This window comes from Triticum aestivum, chromosome 4B (genome assembly GCF_018294505.1).
Source record: "Triticum aestivum cultivar Chinese Spring chromosome 4B, IWGSC CS RefSeq v2.1, whole genome shotgun sequence".
Classification (NCBI taxonomy): domain Eukaryota; kingdom Viridiplantae; phylum Streptophyta; class Magnoliopsida; order Poales; family Poaceae; genus Triticum; species Triticum aestivum.
In genome coordinates, this window is record NC_057804.1 from 556,640,977 (window position 1) to 556,652,055 (window position 11,079).

At 50.4% G+C, this 11,079-nt stretch overlaps 1 protein-coding gene across 2 annotated transcripts; it reads right to left on the reverse strand.

Annotated features, from left to right (window-relative positions):
- Positions 1 to 4,515: 4,515 nt before the first annotated feature.
- LOC123093230 (type I inositol polyphosphate 5-phosphatase 4) lies at positions 4,516 to 8,671 on the reverse strand. Of its 2 annotated transcripts, XM_044515140.1 has the most exons (12): positions 8,050 to 8,671; positions 7,691 to 7,962; positions 7,486 to 7,590; positions 6,887 to 7,396; positions 6,627 to 6,762; positions 6,307 to 6,497; positions 6,103 to 6,211; positions 5,700 to 5,848; positions 5,315 to 5,621; positions 5,180 to 5,237; positions 5,021 to 5,104; positions 4,516 to 4,937 (listed from the first exon to the last, which is right to left on the reverse strand). In XM_044515140.1, exons 1-9 carry the CDS (start codon positions 8,083 to 8,085, stop codon positions 5,375 to 5,377), a joined length of 1,755 nt encoding a protein of 584 aa, XP_044371075.1. In that variant the 5' UTR covers positions 8,086 to 8,671; the 3' UTR covers positions 4,516 to 4,937; positions 5,021 to 5,104; positions 5,180 to 5,237; positions 5,315 to 5,374. The 2 variants fall into 2 exon arrangements, with proteins under 2 accessions (XP_044371075.1, XP_044371074.1); XM_044515139.1 differs by having other exon boundaries at positions 5,021 to 5,237; positions 8,050 to 8,670.
- Between the last annotated feature and the right edge of the window lie 2,408 nt (positions 8,672 to 11,079).

The window sequence follows — 11,079 nt, forward strand, 5'->3', positions numbered from 1 at the left end:
ACACTCTCCTAAGTGGTCGAGTACTTCATCACCAATCAGACCCTTCACTTCAACAAGTACATTCGATCCGTCACTTTGACAAATTTCATAATCACCCAGACACTCTGCGTGCCATCTTCGTTCCTACTCAAATTCAGTTGTCGCACCGGTCTTGTTGCGCCACAGCCACATTACACCGACCTTGTCGCTACATCAGCTTCAAAAGCATCTGGCTAACTCCTTCAAGGACCATTTTTGCCACTCAGCTGGACACTTAGTCCTTCACTCGGCCGCCCCGCGTGTCGCCACTCGGTTGTGCACGTCTTCACCACTCGCCCGCCCCGCGCGGCGCCACTCGGTTGTGCACGTCTTCACCACTCGTCCGCCCCGCGCGTCTCCACTCGGTTGTGTGCGTCTTCACCACTCGGCCGCCCCGCGCATCGCCACTTGGTTCTGCACGTCTTCACCACTCGCCCGCCCCGCGCGGCGCCACTCGGTTGCGCACGTCTTCTTCACTCGGCCGCCCCGCGCGTCGCCACTCGGTTGTGCACGTCTTCACCACTCGCCCGCCCCGCGCGGCGCCACTCGGTTGTGCACGTCTTCACCACTCATCCGCCCCGCGCGTCTCCACTCGATTGTGTGCGTCTTCACCACTCGGCCGCCCCGCGCATCGCCACTTGGTTCTGCACGTCTTCACCACTCGCCCGCCCCGCGCGGCGCCACTCGGTTTTGCACGTCTTCACCACTCGGCCGCCCCGCGCGTCGCCACTCGGTTGCGCACGTCTTCATCACTCGTCCGCCCCGCGCGTCTCCACTCGGTTGTGTGCGTCTTCACCACTCGGCCGCCCCGCGCATCGCCACTTGGTTCTGCACGTCTTCACCACTCGCCCGCCCCGCGCGGCGCCACTCGGTTCTGCACGTCTTCACCACTCGGCCGCCCCGCGCGTCGCCACTCGGTTATACACGTCCTCGCCCCTCGGCCGCCCCGCGCGTCACCATTAGTTGGACATGTCTTTACCTCTACACCCCCAGCACGGGAACGGCTAAGTTACTCATATGGTCAAACCTCATATCACACTATGTAGCAAGCTTACCTCCTTCGAGCATCACTCGGGGGCTACGCGCGGCAGTTGGCCATGTCACCCTCAGGGGTTACGCCCATTTGGTCAACCTGTTGATCACATCAAGATATTCTTCTGACCATACATGCTCGGTTCGCCGAAGATCTATAAGTGAAGCACGTCCACTTGGATAAATACCCCTTTTCATGCAAAAGGGTAAAAATGAAACGCCATCGCTGAATCGTACAGGCGACCTTACTCATCGTTCGTACAACCACCTCGTTACGCATCCATCCGATTGATTCAATTCCAGACAAAGATATTTGCCATGCCAACTGCATGGAGGTTTACCGAGAGACTTAAACCCTCTGCCAGACTCATCTAGTCCGACAGAGGCTCGGGGACTACACCCAGTGGGTGCACTCAGCGTGCCCCCACTGGAAGAGGACTCAGAAAGAAACATTTTGCTCGATGCAAACCTATCTCCAGTATTACTCGACCTCCGAGTCAGAGAAGAACAAGTTCGATCAGTACCAGCTAAGAAGAGTTTTAGTTCTCTCATACTCCCGCCGACTGCCCGCAGTCGACAGCAGTCTCGGGGACTACACCCAGTGGGTGCACTCAGCGTGCCCCCACTGGAATGGTATCCACTCGGAACGGTCCGCCCAACCCGAGTGACGGCCAAACAACAACAAAAAGACATGCTCTAAGACTCCCGCCGACTGCCCGCAGTCGACAGCAGTCTCGGGGACTACACCCAGTGGGTGCACTCAACGTGCCCCCACTGGAATGGTATCCACTCGGAACGGCCCGCCCAACACGAGTGACGGCCAAACAACAAAAAAGACACGTTCCAGGCGTGAAGAAATTCCGAGTAATCAGTTACTCGATGTAGGCCCAGCTCCAAATCACTCCAAAAAAATTCTATAAGGCGAGTTTAACGCTCCTCCATGGACCTGTTTTGAACCTTCTTCTAGGACTCAAAGCGTGAAACTCACAAGTGTGGATCTGAAACCGACTCGTATTGGCGTTTCTCCGGGATAAGAATGGCATCTCTCTAAAAGAGCAGTCCATGTGTCAATCTGGTTGCACGGATTTAATGACACGCCCATACTCAGATCACGAGTTAAACCTCTCCCGAGAGATGAACGAATGTCACCAAGTTGCTCCTCACAGACGCTTACCTCGATTAGTCGGGAAGCATGGTGCCGGAATCCATTGAGATTTTGTTCAAACCTTGGTTGTCTGAAAGCGCGGCGACATGTACCGAGTATTTCTGTAATCACTCGGACCAAACTGTGTCTTACACCAACTCGTTCTGCAAAATCGCAATCGATTCGGGGGCTAATGTTGGGGATATACATAACAGGTAGGCCCACGAAGGGTCGAAATATCATGAAGCATGGGGCCCACACAACATGTGGGTCCAGGTCAATTTCATACAGACACACTATCCACTCGACCAAGCAACATACCATCCACTCGGATGACGGTTCACCACTCGACCGTACGACTCACTCGGATATACGAAGACCAGCAGGCAGCAAGGCAGTCGGCATCTTTCTAATAGTGAGGGCTTAATAGCGGGCTGGCATTATGGCATTCATACCCCACTTTGTAACATAGGAGGTGAGGGGGTGGCGCACTTTATATAAGCCACCCCCCACCACTAGACTTGGGGGGCTCTTCTTCCACCTCTCTCTCTTTTCACCATTAGTCTCAGGACTCAGCTCAGGCATGGGGATCCGTTCCTCTCTCTCACACACATATTGTAATCTCCGGATATATACTCAGATAAAGCAAAGCCTCTCCGGAGCACGAGACGTAGGGTTGTTATCTCCACCGTGAGAGGCCCGAACTCGCTAAAACCACCGTGTCACCCATATGCATCTCGATAGATCATGCTCCGTTCTCCTACCCCTCTCTTACTGTCAGACTTAGAACCACGACAATACGCCCGAGCCACTCCTCCAGGTCTTCATAAAGATGTTGTAGGAAGGCATGGGCTATCTAATTTACAACGATAATTGCCTAATATGAGGACCCGGAGGAGCTGGCGGCGAATGCCATGGAGCTCGAGCTCCCGCCGGTTTCCAGCTGCAACTGCTTGAGAACGATGCGCAGCGCGAGTCCTCGTCGTCTAGCACATCGCTGCCGGAGCCGAAGTCCTCACGAGGTCGTCCCAGTCCATGGGATCCGCATCGCTGCTGGAGTTGCTGCCGAACTTGGCCATGGCGGTGGAACGATAAAGATTGGGGAAAGGAAGGGGAGGAGACTCAGGGGAGCGAAGAGGGCGAGAATATTGAGAGGAGTGGGGTTTGACTAGGGTTCGTCGGACCAGATGGGGGTTTTGAGGGGACAGTGGTGGGGGCGAGGCAAGCCATAGTGGGCCGATCCGACATGGCAGCAGTGTTCGTGCGTGTCCGAGCCTTCCCATATCCGCTCCATATATTAGCTGAATATGGGGGTTGCTGGACAGCCCGGACGTTTGGGCTGGTTTTTGGGAGCCTGCTAAGGTGCTGCTTTTGGGTTCAGGCAGTGAGCAGACAGTCCGCCCGGGTGTTTGCGGGCGGATGTGGGAGTTCCAGTTGTAGATGCTCTTAGCAAAGGTCCGCATACTTGATGAGATAAGTAGGGTTTGGGTAAAATTCACAGTTGTTTGCGGCCCGCGGAAATGATGGCTGTCGTTTCCTCCAGCTCACTCTTTTCAAGGTACTACACCAAGGTAACCCTGTGCTAACAGACCAATGAGCAAAGGCACTAGGGCTAGCCAGTTCCTTCGGCTGAAAAAGTAGGCTAAAACTAAAAGCTAATCACATAGAGCCATTAGCATGCTGAGTCTTAGATATGATCTGACAGCATTTTGGCACGCCGTAGGTTGGAGATCTGACAGTGTTTATACTGCTAAATTAAACCGCTTCTTTCTGCTCGTACGGCAGGGTCTCTCCTGGACAATGATTTGCTCCGAAAACAGCAAGCCTACACGTACTACAGTACCTGAACCCTGAACCCCCTGACCTGCAGTTCATCTTCTCTTCAGACTGCACCCACCACTCAACCTGGTCATGACGAGGCACTAGCAAATCAAATCATTTCCATGGCGTGCGTGCACCCACACTTCACACAGTGTAAAACGTAAACAAAGGCCTTTCCGGCCGAGAACGCACAGTGCACTGCACAATTTTCCTGCATGCAGAGATGAAGGCTGGTAAAAATGTGACAGGTAATACTACCACTACTGCCTTTTGGTCAGCTCAGCTGATTCAGACATTGCTCGTGAAGCAGAGCGTGAACAATGATGGCCATGGCCCCTCCCTATCTATGCGCTGCGCCCCTTTCCCATCCATCCATGGAGAGGAGAGGAGATGAGATAGATGATAGTATGAGGAGGAGCAATGCAGGCATTCATTCATGGCCCCCTCTCTTTCTTTCTTTTCTTTCTTCCCCAAGCTTTTATAAACTGCACGCAGAGAAGTGTAGACTGTGCAAAGGACTACTGCTACTGCTTGTTGCTGCTGTCTGAAACAGGGGGGGAGAGAGAGAATCAAGAGAGAGAGAGAGAGAGAGAGAGAGAGAGAGAGAGAGAGGATCAACAATGTTGCTATACAATGTGCAGATATGAAGAAGGGGAGGAAATAATCTGGTGCACGATTTTCGATGCCATCAGTAGCAGTATCTATCTTTGCTGGGGTGGCCGGCCATGGTCTCCTGGACATATGATTGGATCGTCGTACTGTCTCATATGGAAACAGACCATCTCGGTGCGTCATCTGGGTTCCTTGTTAGTGCTATCTTTGAAGTTTGAATTCAGTGAAATGAAATAATTTGAATCTTTGTGGTCACTGGCTTGCAGTCTTTAGAGTATCTTGTGTGGGGTTCGGAGAACGCCGTCCTCACCTGCAAAACAGAGGACTGGTTAGGATCAGTAGTTCATTGGACGTATTGTTCACCATAAAAACTGTAAATCAACCGGAGCATACCTGTATCCTGTACTGAATTATTTGAATCCTGTGAAACTAGCCAAGCACTTGCTGATTCTCTGAAAGTATCCAATGTGCAAGACTCTGATCGTGACAAATACAATCAGCTCTTTGTGCTTAGCAAACTAATATTGATCAAGACATACGAATGGCGTTCACCGATTTATCAGAAATTCAGAAGCTTGCATTTATGTCCAATTGCCCCGTTCTCGCCAGCCTGACATAGGAAAGAGTATTAGTATCTGTGAAGAACATACATTTAACTGCTAACTCAAACCACCCTCCAAACCCTACCTTGTCATCACTAGTTGCATGACTGAACACTGGGTGTTTTCCCAAAGATCATGGACCCTTTCAGTAGAAATTTAGGTCGGTGTAGCCATACGGGTTGATGTCGGTGTATCCGTAAGAGTAGGGCAGTAGCTCTCCGATGTCCAACTGCGAGCTTGAACAACTCATTTTTTGAATTCGGCTGTGGTTGATCGACTCCACCTCTGCACTGAATACGCTGTAGACTGGCCTATGATCTGAGAAACGAGATTCGCCTCGAACGTATGATAGTTGACCCAGGCCCCTTCCATACCACAAAATGCGATCGCACCTGCACAACAAGATCACCAAGTTTACTTAAACTGTACAAAATCTGGCAAATATCCGGCACATTAGTGTAATAATGTACCATGCAGGAGTTCTCCTCTTTTCCTTCTGGTTCATGTCCTCCCCAGCATACTTGTCGGAATTGGTCGAGTATTTGTATGTCGGCGGGAAGTATATCCTCCCCTCGTTCCACCCGGCAAACACCCGCCCGCCTCTTTGTTCAATCCTTAGCTGAAAGTGTCAAGTTGACATGTCAATGAGATCATACTACTACAATGTCTGGTAATCATTTTCATAATGAGAACAACAAGAGCTCCTCGGCTTTTGCCGACCTATTAGTAATGTTGCAACATGTTAAAGTGAAACAATGACAAGACAAAAGCACTGATTGCCTGTGACATAACAATTTTACAGCTTTCCAGGGATCCCAACGGTACACACCACACATACACAAATTGTGATCAAGAAGGTTTGCAAGCTCTCACCTGATCTTTCTCCAGCAATGCTTTCCAATTGCGCATCTCCACCAGGGCCTTCACTGACCGATACGAAAGTGCGATTCGGTAATTTAGGTCCCCGAGCCAGATGATTCGACTGAAAGAAAAGGCGCGTTAAGGGCCCCAATATTGCACCAAATGCACATGAAAACAAGCTTTAGGGGACAATTCTAAGGTTCTGTGCTTGCTTACTCATGCTCTAAGATAGTTTCCGGTGAGCGCTCATACTGCCCGTAAACCATTGGGAACCTGGTCTTCCTGAGGATCTCAAGCACATCTGAGTTCCGCCGCATTTCATCGCCTTCCTTCTGCCCCGATGTCAGGTGGCTGCAGACGAAGCAGAAGCTTGTTTGGTGCAATGTCATGCTAATCGAAATCGAACCCTGGAAAACAAATCCTTTGCCGGTTGAATACTATATCTAAGCTAACAATGCCTCTTGTTTGTGATCAACTCATACAATGTAGAGCATTGCAAAAATCATGATAAACACATCATTCGAACAGTGACCAACCTTGTTCCCAAGGTAGCCCATCAATCCTCTGCCAACACAAGAAACCTTGAGATTTCGGATGTCATCCCTAATGTCCTTCCGAGCCCAAATCATCAGAAACAATCCCACCATTTGCTTGCTTGCAACCAGGCAATATCTGAAAAACAACAGATTGCAGCACAGATTACTCACCACGTCTATTTATTAGACCATAATGTACTTTGGCTCCATTAAAAATAGCATGTGTTGACAGAGTACATGGTATGGAACCTGAAGCGTACCTAGTGTGACCAGAAGCTGGCCTATGGCCGTCGTCCAAGGACGGCGCGTGGCCGTAGCCGTACGACATGGGCGAGTACACCGTGCTGGGCGACTCCCCGGTGTTGTTGTCATCGTCCGACGACCCGCCCCACCGGCAGTGCGCCTCGTAGTCGCTGGGCCGGCGGGAGCCGTAGATCGCGCGGTCACAGACGCTGTACCGGCGTTCCAGCCTGGGCTGCGGCGCCAGGGCGTCGCCCTCCATCCGCAGGCTCCGGCTGTGGAAGGACCGGCGGTGGAAGAAGGCCGCGTTGTTGGTCTGATGCCTCGCCCCCTCGAAGTCGTCGTCCGCCTCCGCCACCGGGTCCGGCGGCGCCGGCGACGGCGTCCGGAAGCTCCCGTTGCCGCTGCCGCTGCTGGCGCCCGGCAGGTCGTTCAGCGTCCTCCTGATCAGCGACACCCACTTCCTCGCCGGCCCGTTGTCCTCCGTGCCCAGCACGTTCCCGGCGTTCAGCGGCACGATCTCTTGGAACCTTTGGACGAACATCACGGCGGCATCGAAATTGTCAGCCCAACCTGCAGCATTGCGAAATCCGGCACGGGTAAACCCGGAGACACCTACCCGAGGACGTAGATGTCGGCGGGCGGCGCGGCGTGGAGCCAGTCCTCGAGCCCCATGCCGCCGGGAGGGGATCGGCCGCCCACATTCCACGTAGCAACAAAGATCCTGCAGGCAGTTTCTTTTTAATTAACGCAAGACCACAGAGGACAGGAGAGTGGAGACGAAGATAGATTATATAATGCGAATGCAGGGGCGGCGGAGCAACCTGTAGTCCATGGTGACGGTGGCCTCGGCGGCGTCGAGGTCGATCTTGCCCCGCCTCGAGTGCTCGCGGCTCCTCCTGGACGGCCGCTCCGTCCGGCTCTTCTTGGCGGCGCTGGTCGGCTCGTTCCTGGCGAAGCTGCTGCCCCTCCACTCCTCATCGTCGCCGCCGCCGCCTCTCCTCCCCGTTGCGGCGGCGGCGTCGTCGGCGTGGAAGTCGTGGGCCTTGCTCCTGATGTTGAACCACTTCCGCACTAAGCTCTTGGACCACGACAGCTACAAGCCACAGCAACCGAACCGCATTCAGGCACAAGGAAACAGAGGAACCAGGAGGAAGAAGACAGAGGAATGGGAGGGTGGTACCTTGCTCTTCTTGGTGGTGTTGCAGCCATCTCTCATTGTTCCTTTCCTTGCTCAGCGCAGGCTCAGCTCAGGGGAGCACAGCGCTCATGCAGCGAGCAGCCCAGGGTCGAAGCTGCAGCCTGCAGGTTGCTCGGGAGCGAGTTGGGAGGGGGCCAAGGAAGGAAGGAAGAAGAGGGAGGGAGTAGAGACAATGCGGCCACTGTTGGGCTACATACACTCTATAAACAAAGATTGTGATTTGATGGAAAGGAAAGAGAGATAGAGGATTGATGAGGATGAGAACAAAATGTGGATTCTCTCCTCTCTTCTCTTCTCTTCTCTCTGCGAGTGCGAGTGAGGACGGGCAGGGGAGGGGCTGGCTGGCTGGCTGGCAACACTGATGCCGTGGCTAGCTTACCGGCTTCCCAAGCAAAGGGAGAAGAAGAACCAAATACGATCCTACTCCTCTCCTACTAGTAGCCAGTAGCCTACCACACAGCTTATCTGAGGAGGAAGAGGGCAAGAGGAGTGAATCTTGAATGAAAGAGAAAAACTTGAGCCGTTGTGTTGTGTTGTGTGTGAGTGAGCGAGCTTGGCTCAAATACGTGCGAGGGTGGAAGGGAATAAAGCGCTCGCAGAGGAATCTTAGGATGGTCAGTCTCTCTCTCTCTCTCTCTCTCCCTCTCTCTCTCTGCTTTTGCTCGCTACCCTAGCAAGACCCAAGGAGGGCAGTGGTAGAGGGGCAAACCATGCATACCAAGCAATGCCCCTTCGAGGGGAAAGTGTTACTGCTGCCATGCCAGTACTTAAGCATGTGACTCTGTGTGTGAGAGAGAGGACTTCCATTTCGGAGACAGAGAGGGAGATTGGTGCAGCGGCTGCTCAAATTTGGAAGGAAAAACTTGGGATTTCAAACGAAGGCCCTTCAGTTGGCTCCGAATCACCCATGGATCAGCTTGCCACCGAAGTACACCTTGACGTGACGTGCATTGGAAATGGCCCGAATCCAGATTCAGTTTCACTGGCAAAGCTGAAGGCGGTCCTAAAGCTGAAACAAACAGAGCCTAAGATTCATTTCAAATGGATTTCAAACTTTGATTACACATGTTCTGCTGGTTTATTCACTGAGTTATGGAGGCAGGTCTGCTGAAAAAAATTGAATACGGGTGGTCTACGTTGTTTGGAACAGTGTGCTAAACTCCTGGTGCTCCTCCCCCCCCCCCCCCCCCCCCCCCCCCCCCCCCAGTGGCCGTTTATCAAGCGGCAGAGAGCAAGAAAGAAAGAAAGGAAGGAGCCGCAGCCGAGTCGGCGAGGAACAAAAAAGAGAGACAAGAAAGATAAAGTGATGAGGCGAGGGGTGTTGGTTCGGAGCGATCTTGGCATTTTTTCACGTTTCCGCATGCGTTTTTTTGGTATCCGTGTGTGCCCTAATTTGTTTGTTTTTCTTTGTTCTTTCCCCCGCCACTGTTGCTGTTTCCCGATACGCTGCTCGGCTTCGGTACTCACCACTGATGACTGGTCTTTGCCTGCAACCAGATGCTAGATCTTGTGCTCCTGTGCTCACGTACGGCTACGTAGGAGAATGTGAGCTGGATTGCTGGATTGTGTTCACGCACTTTTCTGCGTGCAAAAAGACCAAGTACCGTCCTTAGCAGCTGGGCCACTATATTATACTAGTAGAGTGCCGGTTCGTTGACACGGGCTCTTAAAATATTTTATCAGAGTTGCATGTTAAATTCCACACATACAAACAATATAACACAAACACAACTATTTAATAACTGAAGTCCATTATTGCAATGTAATTGGATAACATAAAAGAAAAATTAACGACATGTCCATGTAACAAACTGAGTGATGTTTCAACTGAACATCTATTACAAAACTATTAATATCTAGATGATGCGCTTAGGAAATTCTTTCACAATATCAGAAAAGTTTCCTCTAGCTTCATTTCCACGATGTTTTAGCAAGTATAATAAAAAATGCTTCCTCAATTCATACCCATCCTGCAGAAACAACACATGTAGTTAGTATGACAATTTCACGTCGAAGGTCTTAAAACATGTAACGCACAATACTCACCGCGCAAACCTACTTCACCGGTTCTTTACCGTTCCACCAGAGCATAAAATGAAAAATAAAATAGCCAGACACATTTATGCAAAAATTTAAATTAATAATATAAAAAATATAATGATAACAAAAGTAAATATTCTTGTTATGAATTCATTACCCGTCTACACTCGATGGAACACCGAACGAAAATAAACGTTGCCATTTAGATATATCATAATTCCAACCAGGCATCTTTATTTCGAGTGCTTCTTTGAAATCCCTTGCAAAACTTTTTAATTTCAGTGAATGCCTCAAGCTTTTATCCTCTGACGATTGTGATGTTTGAATATGATCCATAATATATAGACGACGTGCCTCTTTGTCGATGACGTTCATACTGCAAGTGGAGCTATTAGAAACAACAACAAACCATGATAACAATGGACAAAATATTTTATTTACCTTATTGCAAGATGAGATGTCGTTCTCCATCCCATGTCAGCTATCAAATAATGTTGCCAACGTCTGGATAGTTTCCTTCTCACAAAACTTCTGACCTCGTGTTGACTCTAGCATCATAGACTACATAAAAGAAGAAATATTGTTTCAACATGTTGATACTAATGGCATATAGAATCAAGAGTTACGATAACTTACACAAAATCATAGATCCATGTAGTGTATAGGAGGGTCTGTGAACAATACTCCCTCGTCACATGCCAGCATACGCACGACGGTGTTGAAGCAATCATTGTCCATAGGCTGCTCCATCTTAAGTATGCACTGAAGTTTCTTAAGACTTAAGCTCCAAGTACCGTCCTTAGCAGCTGGGCCACTATATTATACTCCCTCCGACCCAAAATTCTTGTCTTAAATTTGTCTAGATACGAATATACCTAATATTAAAACGTGACTTGATACATCTGGACAAATCTAAGACAAGAATTTTGGGATGGAGGGAGTATGTACATTTGTTCCTTTCAGAAGGAGAAA